An 18522-nucleotide genomic window follows, 5' to 3' on the forward strand; every position below is an offset into this window, starting at 1 on the left:
ACCGTATATATATATATATATATATATATATATATATATAAATTTTAAGGGTTGGTTGTTATTCTGACTGAAGTAAATTTATAATTACAATGTGCTTTTAGAGTTAGAATTAAACATGATGAGTGCATGTAGAATAAACTTAGTAACAAACATCTAAAAATGATCCCGTGGGAAATACTTTAATAAAAAGTGAGTTAGAACTTAAACGTGCTGAGCAAACGATGGCCATATTGCTTTTAAATGAATGATCATCATAGGTTAATAGGTTATTAAGTTAATAGGGTTGATAAAAAGACGTATGCTCAGCTCAAGATTTTCTCTTTTCAGAATAATGTACGTTTATACACCTACAAATGAGAGTTAGGTCTCATTATTTTTTAATGAACGAGCACAGTAAAATTTCATTATGAGCAATTATTATTTGTATTTAATAATTACTGTAGGCACTAGAGTTTAATTTTTCATGGTACTTCTAAACAAAATGCATTCATCATAAGAATTTTCTGAAGTATTTAATAATTTCAAGATGTAACTCCTCTATGCTTAGTGTGTTTCTAATGATTTAAGTGGGTTTTAAAGCATTTCATATAATAAATCTTTACAACTTTAAGATGGTCCTTTTTGCTGCTTTTTAATTTTTTCATATAAATCTTAAAAGCAGAAAGTTGAGATAGAAAGAAACATCCTTAATGTTTTTTGCTAATGAGATTACACGAAAATGTAATTCTATTCATTTGAAATACCTGAACTTAAGCTAACATAAAAACTTCCTAGAGAAATATTTGATTTAAATAATGATAAGAGTTTTTCTGAGATTTCAAAAACTTAATGCTTGTCTAGTCCTCTCATGTGTACTCGCTGATTTTGGAATGAGTGAATAAAATTAGTATTCGAAATAATAAAAACGAAATAAAAAATTAGAACTTAAAAATTCTTTCAAAAATAAGGTATAATATCTAAACTTTAATTTTATTGCTTGCTCAATACAGCAGCTTTTTATATATTTTCCTTTAAAAATTTAAAATGTATATGCATGCACAAGTTTTTAAATTAGAGGAAATTAGAAATCAGGTCATCTTCCAAAAATTAAAATGATTGAGTGTAAAGTTATAAAAAGACTTCATTTTCCTCCCACCAGGGGAGCTTGTCAGTTTTTGAAACAGACAAACGAACCATGAATTAATGCAATTCATTACAGATGACGAACATGACAAAAACAATCAAAAACATATTCAATTTGATAGTTCAATTTTAAAGATTATATTTAACCATTGTAAACAAAAAACATATATTTTAATCCATTAAGCAACATTAAAAAACTGAATTGAGTCTTAATTATGTTTGTGTTTATTTTGGACTTTTGTATCCACATCTAATTGTCATTAAACAGTGGGTTGCAAAAATATTAAAATTTTTGACAAATATTTTGAAATCAATTTAATTGTTCTTCTTTTCATAACAAAATCAATATTTCAGCCTATCCTGAGTAGAATTTTGCAATTACTTATCGCTTTCTTAAATTAAAAATACACAAATTTTGTTCTTTATAATTTAAATTATAAGAATCAGTTTCATCAAAAAATATTAAATAGTTTGTCATCACATTAGTTATAAGATAAATTGAAGAAGAAACTCTTAAATGATAATTTTTAAGTATTAATTCTCTAACCCAATTTAACTTTACATTTAAATAGCATTTCTTCAAAATTAAAGCACAAACATATGAACTTTAACATTTTAATCTCATTGAAATATTACAAAATAAAACAGTGTTTTTTTTTCCTTTGATTAATAATTTCAAAATATTTAAAGGATATAATTTTTGCCAAATTTTAATACCGGCAATTAAACCGCAATAAAAAAAGCAATAAAATTTTTGTTCTAATTTTTGTTATCACATATCCTGTTTTAAAGAGTTCTGTTTCAAATGTTCTGTTATTATTAAAAAGAAACCTTTTACTACGTTAAAAAACTTATTAAATAAAATTTATTTGCCTTTTTTTAAAAAAAGTAGCAGCCATCAAAATTTACTACATTTAATATTAAAATAATCTTGTAAAATAGCTGAATGTAATTTAAAGTCATGCACTAAAAATGTCAATTGAACACATATAATTCAAACTTTTCTGCCTAACTAAAAAAAGGTAAGAGAAAGTATAAAAGATAGGAAAAGTTTGAAGAAAAGTATTCAATGTATAATATTGTTTCTATTTAATATTTGCATTCGAAATCACTTATTTTTAAAATAAAAGCTATTTACAATGTTACCGACAATTTTAAATTTTTATTTGTGATTTAAATTTAATAAAAACGAACATTTTTATATTTAAAAATTAAGTAAACAAACTTTCGATGCCTATAAATTTATTAAATAAATAGAGAGTAAATCAGTAAATAAAAAGCTTTTCACTTGTTTGATATATTAGTTTTTCAGAGTATTAGCAAATTAAATGTATTTAATTAAATAGCCTACAGACTTTAAAACAGAAAAAAAACATTTAAATTTGTTTTTGATTTAAAATATGCTTCTTTTCTTAAAGGAAGTTTTTGAATTTACCAATTAGAAATATTCTTTTATTAAGTCCCTTCCTTTTTTTAAGAGCGCTGACAGAGCAATTCATTTCTTCATTAAGCATTTTAATTACCTTAACTTAATTTTAGAATGTGTTTTATTTAAAAAGCAGATTTAGCTATACAATCACTAATAACTTTGGCATTAAAAATCGTTTTAAAAAGTTTTTAATTTTCCTGAAAAAAGTTTTTGAAATATGTACAGATGCAGTTAAGAAAAAGAAAAAAAAGCAGTTTGCTTTGTGCAGGACAGATACCTTATATTTTAACAGCATGAAAGGATGAATTCGACCAAAAAACAATATAATACTCATCAGAAAGTTATGTGAAGACGATAGTGAGTAAAAAAAAATTTCGGTCAGTGTGAGCATAAATGGTGTTTAAAAAACTTTTCTTTATTGATATTTTGAGTTCATCGTAGCAATGCATTATTTTAACCCAAAGGCCATTGAATATTTTGCAATGTTTAACACATTCTTTTGAGTCCTAAAATTGTCTATAAATAACCATGGTATAATTATTTTTAACTCATCATAAAAATTGTGAGGTAGGCGAACATAATTTTGCGTGTCCCAGTTTTGTAATTGAAACAAATGAATGCATTTCAACAAATAAATTGTACACAGATGCTTCAGAGTTTTGTTTAAGATTATAATATTCAGAACTTCCGTATTTAATAATCTTGATTACTGTACTACCTCAGTACTATCCTAAATGCAGGATACTTTTTCTGATTTTACTTTCTTATATTTTGAAATACAATTTGTAGAATTCTTTAAATACGTCTAATGTTTAAATCAAGAACAAAATGTTTAAATAATAATTTGAACGCAGTTATATTTCTATTTATGAAAGATATAAATAAATAATTTTTCTTGTCCTTTTTTCCAATTAAACATTTTTTCACTTACAGTTAATTATTTAGCACACTCAAGTGATTTAATACCAGATAAAACAGATAATCGAATAAATCAAAATTGATTTTTTTTCTTAACGCAGATTGGTTATACAATAAAATCTTTTAATAAAATGGTAAGATTTCAATAATTAAAAACTCAATTGAATTTCAGAGTAGTTCTTCCTATATAATTGGTATAACTTTTTCTAATTAATAAGAACATCTTAATCTCTTTCTATTATTATACTAAGTGTGCAATAATAATTTTATCAGACGCTTCGATAAAAACATGAGCTTTAGAATAAATTTTAAGAAACAACGCCATAAAAAGCACAGATTTCTAACGCACTCATGTAAATTCTTAACAGAATAAAACTTTGTTTTTTAAGTAGAAAATAAAAATAATTTTGTCTAAATCCAGGTATCTAACTTATAATAAAAATAATGATAAAATATTACAGATGATAAAACAAACTATAAGGCTAACAAAAAATCATAACAGATTACAAAGAATAATAAAATAAAACAAAACATTTAATAGAGCAAATGAAGAGCCAATGTCTGATATTTTAGAATGAAATACATTCAAAAACAAATATATTCCATAAAAATATACATTATGATTAAATAGCTTGTTCAAAATTTTAAAAAGGCTTTTTTTATCAGCCTAAAAATGTTGTCTATATAAGTAAATCAGATATGTTTATGTATATGTGTATACGTATGTACCTTATACAAATCCACAATTATGAACCGATTCGCATTAAATTTGGTGCATATACGTTCGAAAACATTATGGACCTATTAGTTTATTTTGCCCTTTTAACGCAGATGGGACACCGGAGACCTGTCTGCGTCAGAAAACCAAACAGTCTGCTTTCTCTGCAAATTGCAAACTTTCGCCGACCTCCATTTCTGACACTACATCCATAAGAAAGAGTTTTCAATAGCATTTAAATAATTTAAAATGTTAGTCATTTTTTAACTCGCAGTTCTAATCCTTAAAAAAATAAGTTTTTTGCACATTCTTACGAATTATTTATCTTATGTTTCGTATGTCAAATTCTTACTAGTAAAATTAACGTTAATAATTTATCAATGTATGGGGATAAAGTTACTGAATTCTTTTTTAAAAGGTATATGTGCTTCTTAGATTGATACTTACTCTTTTAAAGCGCATTTTTACAAATTTAATGAGTGAAAACTTAACAAGAACTAATGAAATAAAAAATTTATCTTTTAAGTCATGGACAAATTATGGTAAATTTTGTAGATCATACGTTAAATGATACTATATACACCGAAGAGCCATTACATTATGACCACCCTGCTAATAACATGTAGGACCACCTTTAGCCCTCAAAACTGCTAGCATCCGCAGTGGTATTGATTCCACAAGGTGCTGATAGGTAGTCTGAGGTATCTGGTACCAAGCGCTCACCAACTCGTCCTGCAATTCCCTCACCTTGCGAGGGGGTAGCGTGGCAGTACGAATTTGGTTTTCCAAGTAGGACCACAAATGCTCTATTGGATTAAGGTCAGGTGAATTTGGGGGCCAAGACATGACTTGAAAGTCACTGGAATGTTCCTCGAACCTATCCATGACGATTCGATCCTTATGACATGAAGCATTATCCTGTTGGTAAACACCATCCCCCGCAGGAAAAACTGTTGCCATGAATGGGTGAACCTGGTCAGTAACTATGTTCAAGTAGCTTACAGACGTCAGGGATTGTTCTATGAGGATTTTGGGTCCTAATGTGCCCCATGAAAATATTGTTCCTGGGCGAGAAACCATGAAAACCTGAGCGAGCCCATTGTTATAGATGGAGAGTGGTCATAATGTAATGGCTCTTCGGTGCATACAGTTAATCTTTCGTTTGGTAAGTTGCACTTCTAACGCAGATTATGATAAATACCAGATGTATACCTGATTAGTTATAAGCCTCACCGGAAAAAAACAGCAAATAATAGAAGATACGCTTTAGCAAACAAGAAAATAAAATTATCTTTACATTGATCCATTCAGCTAATTAATTGCAAATTTGTATTCTACATTAAAATATGGGACGAAATATAACTGCTAATAATTTTTCTTTTAGAGATTACCCAAGGTCAGAGAAAAAAGGCTGTTGACTCAACTTTCATTCGTTTCGGACGGGGATCTCCATCAGAAAACCGGAATGCCAGGGACCTTCAGGCAGTCTCTTCCTCAATGGATCAACCAAAAATGGGCGACATCGAATTGTCAGACAATGTGGGAGACGATGGTTTTAAAGTCAGTGCACAACATTTCATCCTTAACCACAACGGCTGCAGAGTTTCGAACACCCGGGAACTGATGAAAGCTCTCCTCAGTGATCCCAACTGCATCAGAGCTTTTCAGAAAGCTAAGAAAGAGAATGTAAACGATACCTTTATAAGATTCGGTAAACGTGAAGCACCCCCTGAGTTCCAAGAAGCTGATTTGAAAAGTTCGTCCATCTTCGGGGAAAGGTAAAGCACCATGCTTTATTTTTTCCTAAGTAACGAAATGAATTAAAAACTTTCAGCGAGTCTTATCCTTATCATCCCTGTTTTAAAAAAGAAAAATTCATTTTTTGAGTTCTGTTCTTTTTTTCCTTTTAGACCTTTTTGAGGGAGTGGCTTTGGTATGAGCAACATGAGCTGGATTTATTTTTTTCGTACCTCGTTCACTGCAAAATATGGCTTCTTTAAGGAATCAAACATCTAGAGTCATTTGTATATAGAACTATATAGCTCATTAGTATTATTGATAGTTATGAGCTTCATATTTGTTAACTATTTATAATTTTTTGCTTCGTATTATTATTATTAGTATACATATATTATTACTAGTATACATATCATTTTCTACAACATTTATAATTTCCTTAAATCTGTGCTTACATTATTACGTTATAGTTACTATTTTGTACATAGGCACATTTCAGAAAAATTCAACTTCCCTAAAAGTACTTTTAATAATTTTTATTTACTAATAAATTACCTCTGATATTTTAATAAGGAATTAGAAAAAAAAACTAAAATTTTAAATTTATATATTTTTGTTCCTATTTATTTTATTTTTATATTGATGTTTTTACTAGTACTAAATGAATTACTCAATTATGAAAAACTCTCAAGTCCTGGGCTACTTATACGAACGATACTTATTTACGAAATTATCAATTATAAATACTGTTTACTATAATTGTTTGAAAACTTTCACTGGTAGAAATTTACAATAATAATTGACATATTTCAATAATAATAATTATTGTCATTATATTATCACAGCATCAATCTATTTTTTATTTTAAAAAAGGTAGATTAGGAAATTTTATAAAATACTAGAACAAATTACATTTCAATCATTGAGTATCGATCGTAAATTCTTGCCGGAACTTAATACAGCAGAAAATTTTAAATTATAGTGTAAATTAATGTGTGTAATCAATTACTTAAACTGCAAAAACATTTTTGACAATATTTCTTAATGATGATAACTTTTATTATTCATTCCAAAACTGATGGACAATTGAATATTAAAGTAAGTTACATTGTGTTTCAGATTAAAGCAATATTCCTTCTAGTTACCAGAAATTCTTATAAAGGTAGAATGTATTTGGAAGTGAATAGGATATAAAAATTATTTTGAATAGAAATAGAATATTAGTATTAGAGATAGTATGAAAAGTCGATTTCATTCGGTTAAAATTTCATTTTTCAAAACAAAACATCTGAATTTATTAGTATTTAGTTTTGGATTAAAAAAGAAATATTTTTCCGAGTGAGTACTTATTTCTAAATCTATAATCGCCGAAAAGCAACAAGTTCTTATAAAGATTCTACACGAAGAAAAAAATTCTGGTAAAATTACCGTATTATATAGTAATAATATTTCTAGCAAAAAAAAATCGTTCTGGTTAATAAAATTGAAATATACGTATTAAAATCATTTGTTTAGCATTTTTCTCCGTTCAAATGGTAACGGTTTACCGAAAATTCTGGTTTTGAAAATTAAAGTTCTTATTACCACGCATTTAGTAAAAAATACAAAACTGAAAAGAAAATTTAACCGAATAAATGGTTATAAATGGCGAATAAAAGATATCACGATAAACTTACCAAATTCTATCACACATTATGAAACTATAGTGTAGTATTAATTTTACCAAAATCAGTACCAAAGTACTTCAATAAAAAATGCAGTGCTTTTTCAAGTACTCAAACAGCCAGAAGCATATTCTGGTAGTTTTGACCATGCTTTTTTCTCAGTGTAGAAATATGCAGCAATTATGGCGTTTCTATGATACTCTAATTGTATTTTTACATGCAATTTCACGTTTTAAAGCAGTTTAATCCCAGTTGAATCCCAACTGAATGCCTTATTTGCGATAATGTTACAAATTTAGATAAATGATATTCATAAATGTGTATTACATATCTTAAAATGTTGCTAGATTGTTAGTTCAAAAGTTTGGATTTATCACGTATAAAAACGAAGTAAACAAAAATAAATAAATATGGAAAGCAAACAATTTTCTTCTGAATATTACAAGCTGCTATTGTGTAATTATAACAAGTTGTATATTATCTGTTGTAATTTCACATATTAAAATATCATTCTATTTCCCTATTGAATTATCTTAAATAATTAATAATTAAATTGAATAAAAATAATATTTATAAATGTGCAATATATTATCTATAAACTCTGCTAGATAAGTAATTTACGAGTTTGATTGTAGGCATTTGTAAAAATTTAATATGCTCAAAATAAATTAGTTTGGAAGACATGCGGCTGTTTTGGTGCTGTGGGCATGTTTTATTTCATTAGCAAAACAAATCAAAGTCAATTTATATTGCATATGTATGCAACTTGTATATAGGTATAAAATATTTATTCTGAATATAATAAAATCAACTATTTAAGTTTAAATTAAGAAAAAGTTGTGTGTATTTTGTATAGCATTATTAATTTATTTATTCATTTTCGTGTTTTTATTACTATTATTGTATATTTAACTTTTTATTATATTGTACATATTAGTTTCTGATGCAAATTCGTTTTATTATCTTAGGAGCTTACATGAGTATTACTATGTTATTTATCTTCTTTCTACGAATATATTCACCCTCATTTGTATGATGTTCATTAAAAAACTTATTTTATGTTAGAAAATAATTTTAATAAAATTAATTAAATTTTCGCCAACTTAATATGGTAGCAATATGGTATGAATCAGCATCAATATGGTTTCTTTAATTCTCTTGATGCTGTTGCTCTTGATTCTTCGATACTGTCATACACAAAAATGTCAAGCATAAAAAAGTTATGAGACAAGCATGATGTATTTTCTATGACCTTTCGTTTAAACTGCAAATTTGAAGCAAATATGGTTGTAGTGCAAGTTCAGTTTTTTTAAATTTCAAGCATGCAATTAAAAATATAAAACAGTAATTAGAAAATAAAGCTTTCAGGATAGACTAATGTATATTTCAAATAATATTAATTTAACTCAAATATGAACTTATATATAATATTTATGTAATTTTGTGATTCATATGTGTATATAATTTAATTTTGTACTTATTTTATACTTTTCTAACGTTCCTAAAATCTTATTAAAACTTGATAAATGCTTATTGTAAGCCAAGTTTTTCAATGAACGAGGTTTAGGTAGCTGTAAGCTCTGTTGTGTCATTTAGTTGCTTTACACTAGCTCATTTGAGCTCATGAAAAGTTATAAATAATGTTTTTACTGAATAAACAAGCACGTTACCGAATCTTAAGAAGAAATCAACTTTGTAAGAGAATCATGTGGTTCTCACTTGATGTACAAGAAAAATGCTGCATAGAAGGTAGTTATAAAAAATTTGAAAAAAATGTTGTTGGATGGCATAATGCCAATTCATGTGAAAAAAATTAATATTCTTTTATTTGAAATAATAAAAGAAATTATTACATGGGCTGTTTTTGTTTTAGTATCATAAATTACACAGTAATATAAGTTTCATATCATGTTCATTCCGTTACTATTAATAATTGATTAATGAAAAATAGTTGCTTATTAAATTTTTTGACGTTAAATACCAAAATTTATGTTTGGGTAATTTAAATTTATATGCAATTAAATATTCAATTTCATTTTTTATGCTTCCTTTTTAGTAAAGAAGGCTTTGTTCGAATCTCTTTATTTCAAGAGTGGCCTTATCCAAACACCTATTTCAAAAAATAGCATAACCTGATTTAGAAATTTTCTATTAAATGAGCAAGATGTAACTGTTTAAGTTAATTACTAATCAGTCATGAAATTAACCAATAACCTAATTCTAATTCCTTTCCTAAAAAGTTTGAAAAATTTTCTGACAAAACCTTATTTTTCCTTTGATGGTTAGTAATCTGTTTTAAATAATCTTTAAAGTTGCAGCTTTTAAAAAAATGATTCAAATAAAGAAAAGTGATTTTTTTTTTAATTTTAACCATTTGCCTTCTTCATATGGCCAAGGTAAATACAAATTCCGCATCTGGCATGCACCGACCAATGCGCCGACGTAAAATATCCTCAGTGGTAGGCGAATCATTGGTTAGAGTCCCCTTGCCGTCAAGCTTACCGTGGGAGGTGCTCGTGGTTTTACCCTCAATGTAACGCAAATGAGGGTTAGTTCCATCAAAAAGTCCTCCACGAAGGCAAATTTCTCACAGTACATGATCCAGGAGTTTCCTTGTCTTTTGGATTATGTTCCAAACTACAAGGCTATGGAGTACAACATTAGTAGCGTAAACCAAAAATTGGGTTGGCTGTTCAACGACGGTTATAAAATAATATGAAATATTAGACACCCTAACTAAATAATACGACTGACGGGAAAAACGCAAAAACAAACGTTGGAAATATTTTGACTTTCGTTTTGTGCTGTCCTCGATAAGCACTATTTTCTGCCATAAGTAAATTAAAAAACAAATGCAAACCAATGCAAATGATTGCTTTCTAGCAGTTCAGTTCGTTGATGTGGTTTCACAGTACCTATTGATGAAACATAATATTTCAGTACTACACAGAGAAAAAAATTCTAGTAAAGTTACCGTACTGTTGGATAATGACATTTCTGGAGAATAAAATCCATGACACTGGTTAATAAAACTAAAATATGCATTATTTAATCCTTTATTTGTAATTTTAGCATTCATATGGTAATTGTTTTACCAAAAATTATAATTCTTATTGCCACACATTTAGTAGACAAAATACAAAACTGAAAAGTAAATTTAACCGAAGGGTCTTTATCCACTGCTGTAAGGAGTCATGATAAAATTTCCAAATTTGATCACATTTACCAAAATTTGTCATGTATTTTAAAACCGTATATCACTGTTTATTTTACCAAAATCAAAACCAAAGTGTTTCGGTAATAATTATCCAGTTTTTTGCTGTCACATGGAGCCAGAAACACGGTAAGTTTTACGATATTCAGGCAGTTTTGACCATACTTTTCTGTTGAGGAAAAAACGAAATAATATTTAAATCTGTACTTTTTCTAAACAAACAGATCATTTCTCTTTATTGTACCAGCATTGATAAAACAGAAATTATATATATATATATATATATATATATATAAATATATAAATATAATTTGTAAGGCTCTAAGGATAACATTTTCTCTCTTTTTACCACAAATTACTTAGTTTTGTGGAAATTTCACTTTAACACAGATTCACACTCGGAAACAGCAGTGTGAAATATTTTTACTTAAGAAAATTTTGTACACTTGATTTTTTTTTTAAATTTAGAAATAATTTTATTTTCAACTAGTGTGATTTCAGGGGCCGTCTTGTTCTTCAAAATAAATGCAAAATCCTCNTATATATACATATACATATATAATTCCATTAAAAGGTGGTTTCTGAGAATTAAATAAAATAATTATTGACAAAAAGTTTCGATTCCCGTTACAACTTTCTTTTGTATGTTTAACGTCCTTAACCACATTTTAAACCAGAGTGCGAATCTAAAACTTTTTGTTTAATTGGATCAAAGAATTTTTTGATAGACTTCAATAACCATAAACTTCGAAAAAAAATTATATTTGCTTGAAGTTTTGTTATTAATGATTACATTAGATATCAAGATTTAAATATTTAAAAATTTTAAAACCTAAAAAATTCGAATTTAAGTTTTCCTATTTTTGAGGAGAAGAGATAAATCCAAAGAAGGCAACAAATCTCATAATGATTTTCGTTATAAATAATGCGATATAGAACTTATTATTAAGGCTGCTTCATGTTACTCCTCGCTATCACCCTTTCACATCAAGCTCTTTGAGAAATCAGATGTTTCAATCGTACACAACCTTCAAAAACCGAATGTTTTTCTAAGTATTTCATCTTTGTCCTTCATATATCATCGATATCAAATAACTTATTTTCACCGAGAAAGTGTTCAACTGGGAAGCGAATATATTCCAATAAAGGAATTTAACTTATAAACTCAGCAAATAAATTCAATAAAGCTCAGTTTTTTGTGTGGACAGGCATTGCATGATTAATACCAAATTTTTCACTCTCGTGTTTAAGAGCTGTAGCATCTTTATGTGAAATATTTATCGATAAGCATAGTTGAACATTAAAAAATAATTGCGAATTCATTTTTTAAGCTTATACCATAAATTTTTTTAATCTTAAAAATAAAACAATCTTTTTTTTTAAAGAATTAAACTGGGAAAGCTATAGCTTAGGTTTTATGTATTTACGTCCAATTGCACTTTAACAAAAAAATTGAATGAAAAAAATTCGTGCATCTAAGGCAGAGTTTCCCAAAGTGTGGTACGCGTACCCCCAGGGGTACGGGAGCAGTTTAGCGGGGATACGCGTTCCTATGCAAAATATCTTGCGACAAACGAAAATTTCAGAAATTTATATCTAAAAACAAAGCTAGCCATGAAAATTTACGATTAAGTATGTTCCTATTGGCTATTTTTTGCTGAGTTAACAGTTAATAATTAGTGGAGTCAACAGCCAGTTGTGATTTTTAACTTTTGTGCAATTTTTTATACTAAAAAATACATTCATTTTTTATTAGTGGTACGCAGCGTTACGAAAAATTTAGAAAGGGTACGCAAAAGTCATAAGTTTGGGAAACACTGATCTAAGGTAACACGTGATAAGCAGAAGCATTTTCTTTTTTTTCTTCTTCTTTTCGCACTACGTATTTTCATTATGCACGTGCAATCATTTTCAATAAAGAAAATTTAATATGAAAATAACTTGCATTATATCAATTAAATAAGTTGTACAAATTCGAAATGTTACTCTAACAATAATTTAACGTAAACTAACCTAAGAACAAAATCTGTGCCCATAGAATTTGATATCGAGCTGACAAAGTTTTATAATAATATAAGTAACAATAATTGAAAACAGCAATAAATCAAACAAAGGACAAAATAATGTAAAATTTCCTTATTATGTTTCGCCTAATAACCTACATATATTACGGAACAAAGCAGTATTTTATTTTAAAATACTATTTTTGTCTATATTTAATGCTAATTTTAAATGTAGTGCAAGCAGCTTTTCCCAGAAATAAAGACAATCAAGTTTCACTTTTAACACATTCTTTTTTATTGCAGCATTAAATATTTCAAAATAGTATAAAAAATCGTAATATAGTAAAATAGTGTTCAATAATAAAATAGTATTCAAATCAAAATAGTATAAAAAATCGTAATATCGTAAAACAGTGTTCAATAATAAAATAGTATTCAAATTAAAATAGTATAAAAAATCGTAAAAAATAAAGAACATTTTGTCAATGAAATCAAATTTCGCGAATAAATAGCAAACGAAAGAAGTAAACCAATTACCAAGAAACCTTTTTAAACATTTATCAAAGCCTGGTAACTTAAAAAAGAAACAATAAAAAAAACAATAAAAAAAGAAGATTTAGAAAAATTACTTTAAATTCTGTTAGCCCAAAAAGAAACAGGACGTAGAGGAGTAAAAAGTTGTAAAAAGTAGTAAAAAATCTAACTATGCAGTATTAATTTACAAGATTACAATGTATTAAAAAATTGTGTTTTGATAAAAAATGGAATCTATAGCCTTAAGCGATAAGAAAATATTAGAATTTAGACAGATTTGTTGGTTACATGTATATGAATATTGAAAACAGAGACAACTAAAATGCTTTTGTTGATGTACCACATAAAATTAAGAATTCATGATAGTAATGAGCACAGAATAACTTATTTATCCTAACCAAATTAGAAATTTAACTCAATAAAGTATTTTTAAAAGCTAATTCAAGTTCAATTCTTAGCGTATTACTAATAAAACCTTATTACCTATTTTTAAACTTATAGGGTATTTCTAATAAAACCTTATAAAATAAACCAGTGATTCGAAGTTAGAATTTTGCAAATTTGTAGTTTTAAGCAAAGAATAATAAAATTTTGGAATCACCATCGCTGTATTCCCGTTTAAAATCTTTACAGAGTTGATCCCGTTTATAATCTTTAGATTCCTTACTTAGACGCTACCGAATCCCCCTTTCCCAGTTAGCGCGACTAAAGGTAACTGAGGGGTGTTGAGAATTTTTAGAGGGTCGTAATAAACTATAGACGAATTTAGTGTTGAGCACACATTAAAATTAATATATGTTTTGATTTTATATTGATGAAATATGAACATTTTAAATTTAGCATAAATTTATTATTAAAGCAGTTTTCTTAGTACTATAACGTCTCCCCTTTTAATACACTACCCAATAGATATATTGGCCGTGATAGTCTGACAGGCAGGGTGTCGAATTCGCGTTCGTCAGAACGAGCGTTTGATCCCAGCCACCTGCAGACTCTGTGTAATAAATGGTAACTGATGCACCTAAAATATGTCGGGTCACAAAGTCCTTCATGTTCCCATAACAAATTACATCTCTGGGGTACTGAATAGGAGATTGATCGTTCTCTGATTCATGTTAAAATTATGATGTGTGAATGAATGAATGAATAGGTCCGCCTTATAAGCGGATTGGATGTATGGATGTGACAGAAGTCGAATTCTCGGTCATAGATGGCGCCCCTGGAAAACAAGAACTATCGTCCTCATTGCCTTAATGGCCTACGACAAAAACAACAACAATGGATATATTTCCAATAACATAAAAGCTTAAACGTTGTAATAGTGTATCCTAACAAAAATTTCAAGAGACTTAAAATAAGATAAAAACTTTTATTATTTATTTATTTATTATCTATTTATTTATGATTTATTTATTTAATTATTTATTATTTTTTATAAGGGAGTGTTAAAAATATTCGGAATTGAAAAGTGGATGGTGATCCAAAAAAGAAAGATCTGGAGCTTGTACTTTAACGAATACGTGGTTGCACTAAATATTCAGGAAATAATCATATTATGAAATAACAACACTATCCTGTTTAGAACATTCTAATAGCAAAAGAGAAGTAAATAATTAATCATTCATCTTTGCAATTTTTATAATTATTAATTTATAATTAATCATTATTTTTTATTTATTTACATCATTTCATTACCTTACTTATAAAATATTTCGTCCCTATGTTTGGAGAAGGTACTATTTTGGGGACCGTAAAAAAAAAAAAATTGCTGTCAAAAATTTTTGCTTTTGCTAGACAAAATATTTTTTGCTGTCCCATTTTCGGGACAGATTCTGTGTTTCTATTCCATCGATATCTTTCACCATAATTCAGTTCAGTCTATTTCGAAAAACTAGACATGTTTTATATTTAAATAACATGATTGTTTCTAAAGCTTATTTCCCTTATCATGATTTACCAAATCCATGTTTTAGAATTTATCTGCATGATCCATTTGAATACGTCTTTTTACACAAACTATTCAAATTTTAGTCACGTGCATTGTTTTCTAAATATTTTCTGTTAAAATCAAATGACGTGGAAAAAGCAACAATCATATCAGATCTGAACAAATGAAGACGCCAACGAAATGGTATTCTTTTAAGTATTTAAGATTTCAAAATAGTTGTGTAATAAAATGTAAATAGATGCATGTCAGAAATACAAATGTTCACTGAAAACTTAAGGTTTATTTGTATTTTCTTAAACAATTTACTCGTTTTCAAATTATGCAAGAATGTTTTACTAAACAGAGGGAGAACATAGATTTCAAATAATAGTTAGCGAACGTTTATATATACATAGGTAACATAGGTACATAAGACTTCATAGATACATAAGGGGAATTCATAGATACATAAGGACTTCACTTTACGTACACTTCCATGAGAAACTAGAGAGGTTTTCCCTTCCTTTTTTTCTGCACAGGGGAATCGCTTAATGTAATTTTATTCATAAATAATTTTATTCATATATAATTTTATTGATATATAATTTTATTGATACATAATTTTATTTTTATATAATTTTGCTAGAATATCTAACTTTTTTTGAAAACTTTTAAAACGCACTACGTTGTGCGTTTTTTTATAATAAAAAAAGATATGGCACCAGATGGCGCTGACAGTATAAACCTAAATTTACTTCCATATAATTAACAGGGTCTACCAGCTAAATATTTATTATTTATTTGTTTTATTACTTTTTACAATAAAACCATTTTCTGTTTTAATTTTTGCTGTAGAATATTCTATTTGTTTCGCTGTTTCTGCCCATGATGTTTTTCAGGTTATCAATAATTCAGAAAAAACAAAGTACGTATCTCCGAAAAATGATAAAATGCGCTTTGGAGCTAACCCTTATGGAAATTAAAATCTCTTAAAATTTCATTAGCATAAATTCGTGTTTTAAAAAACTGAGATTACAATTCATTAATTGTTGGATAAAGTCGCAATTTATATAAATTTAAATATTTCTGATTTAAGTGGCCTTTTATAAAAGTACAGATAATGGTGCGAAATAATGTGAAAATTTTTAGAATCTTAAGTATTCTACAATACCCTGCCAAATAGGCAATTTACAGTAACTTCAGCATTTTATTGCTGCTAGATAAAATTAGCAATTCATAAACCTTAAGAATTATGTAAATTTCGAACAACGTGAAAATCACATTCTTCATTATTTAATAATATAATAAGGAATTAATGAACACCTTCTGTTGATAAATGGTATGGCATATCAAGTTTAATTTTGATAAGTTTACATGAAACTTCAGTATTAATTACTGCCCTTTATTCTAAATTTTGAAATTAAATATTCATTTCTAACACATCTTTCTACATATGTGATTATTAATTAATTTTTGAAAATTATTCTAAAATGGTTCTTTAAAAAATCTGTGTAAATTTTACTAAATCCATAAATAAAATTGTTGCTATGATTAATTTTAGAATTTATTTTTTAAAAAATTAATCAAAATGAATGGTATATATATTCGTACTTTTAAATTGAGATAGATTTTGATTGGAAATTTTAATTAAGATGAAGTTAAAACTTAATTGGGAATAGAAATGTAATCTTAATTATCTTTACAGGAGATTGAAAAATTTGGCTACTTTTTTTACTTCGTAAGAATTCTGAATACTCATATAGAAACAAGTTATTGTTTTTTCAATTCATTAAAACAAAATATTTTAGATAAATTTAACAAATAATGCTAATAGATTGCTAATATAAGTTTTCTGAAAATATTTTTTCAAATTTGAAAATTTTATTTAACTTTTTAAAGTTTCATCTACAACAAATCTTCTTATCAAAAATATCTTGCAAACATCATAAAATATTTTAACCTAGTACACTGCTAATTTAAAAAATATATGAAAAGAAGGTTTGTTATCAATTTATTAAACAATTATTCAAAAGTTGCTTTTACAGAATTATACATTAAATAAAGCTAATTTATTGTATAAACTTACCAAATGGATAATTTTTATGCTTTTCTACTTCTATAATTATCACAGCCATTATACTTAAGATATATTCCCAGAAAAAACTTCAAATTTAATTAAAAATCCATCAATTATTCGTTGAAAACACTGTTCGAAATAGATATTAGAAATTTTTGTAATGATATTATGCATTTTTCCCGCTTTAGTTTATTAAAAAGAACACCAATTTTTAAAAATGTATTAAACCACTAATTAAATTGCAAGCGATATTTAAAAGCAAAAGTCTAGAAATGAATAATAACTGACAAACAATAAAAATAACTTCTTTTTATTTCGCTATTTAGAGTAATAATATTTTATTGTTATTTTCCTAGTTAAAATAAATTCAAATTGCCTCTTTTATTGAGATTGTTTAACAATGTGCTTCCTCTTTTATATTTTGAACCTCAACTTAATAAACAATAAACATTTATTTGCGTGCATATTAATCTTATTACTTCAGATAATACTCTTTAAGAATACAGTGTTATTTCAACTATTTCAACTAAACTAACCATTAACTGAGAAATGTATTCTTAAGTAGATGTCAAGGCTTGGCTTTTTACCCTTTAGAAATATTTGTAAATAAAATTACATGTATTATTTGAAATAATTTTAAAAAAGGGAAAGAAAAAAAATTGTCACTGATATTCATTAATACTGAATAGCATTATACCATAATATTCTTATACATAATTACGTAATATTCATTAATACTGAGTAAACAAGCTAAAGAGCTATTGGAAGTGTTTCTAAAATTAATCAGCTGAGATCCGTCCGATCACCTAAACTTACAAGTTTTTTCCGTTACTGTCCATTATTCGCGATCGCAACGCTCGAGTACGCCGTCTAGCGGGAGCCTGTAAATATCGGACATTAATTTATCACGTTTTCATTTAGTTCCATCAAAGTCATTGACTGAATCAGACGCCATTTTTTAGCAGCAAATAAGAAACAAAATTTCCCTAAGGAAAAGGCCGAAGAACTTGAAAAAAATCTCCAGAATATTAGTAAATCTTTCAGGAACAGAACACGCCAAACATTTGAAGAAAAATTCCTCAATAATTTTTAATTTCTATTATCAACAAACTTGCAACTGATGACTTCCGATTTCGGATACTGTTACAGATGTGTGTATTAAGGTAAAATGCATTTCTT

General features: G+C 27.2%; 1 protein-coding gene across 4 annotated transcripts in view; it reads left to right on the forward strand.

Moving 5' to 3' along the window:
• The window catches only part of LOC107453590 (uncharacterized), an 85734-nt gene extending 76289 nt beyond the window's left edge, over nucleotides 1-9445 (forward strand). For 3 of the 4 annotated variants that reach the window (XM_016070466.3, XM_016070465.3, XM_016070467.3), the window contains exons 3-4: nucleotides 5572-5965; nucleotides 6098-9445. In XM_016070466.3, the coding sequence (XP_015925952.1) occupies nucleotides 5572-5965; nucleotides 6098-6107 (404 nt within the window). In that variant the 3' untranslated portion in view covers nucleotides 6108-9445. Of the gene's footprint in view, nucleotides 1-5571 lie in introns of all 4 variants that reach the window. The other variant, XM_071179987.1, reaches the window with a different exon arrangement.
• The last annotated feature ends 9077 nt before the right edge of the window (nucleotides 9446-18522 follow it).

This window comes from Parasteatoda tepidariorum, chromosome 4 (genome assembly GCF_043381705.1).
Source record: "Parasteatoda tepidariorum isolate YZ-2023 chromosome 4, CAS_Ptep_4.0, whole genome shotgun sequence".
NCBI classification, from domain to species: domain Eukaryota; kingdom Metazoa; phylum Arthropoda; class Arachnida; order Araneae; family Theridiidae; genus Parasteatoda; species Parasteatoda tepidariorum.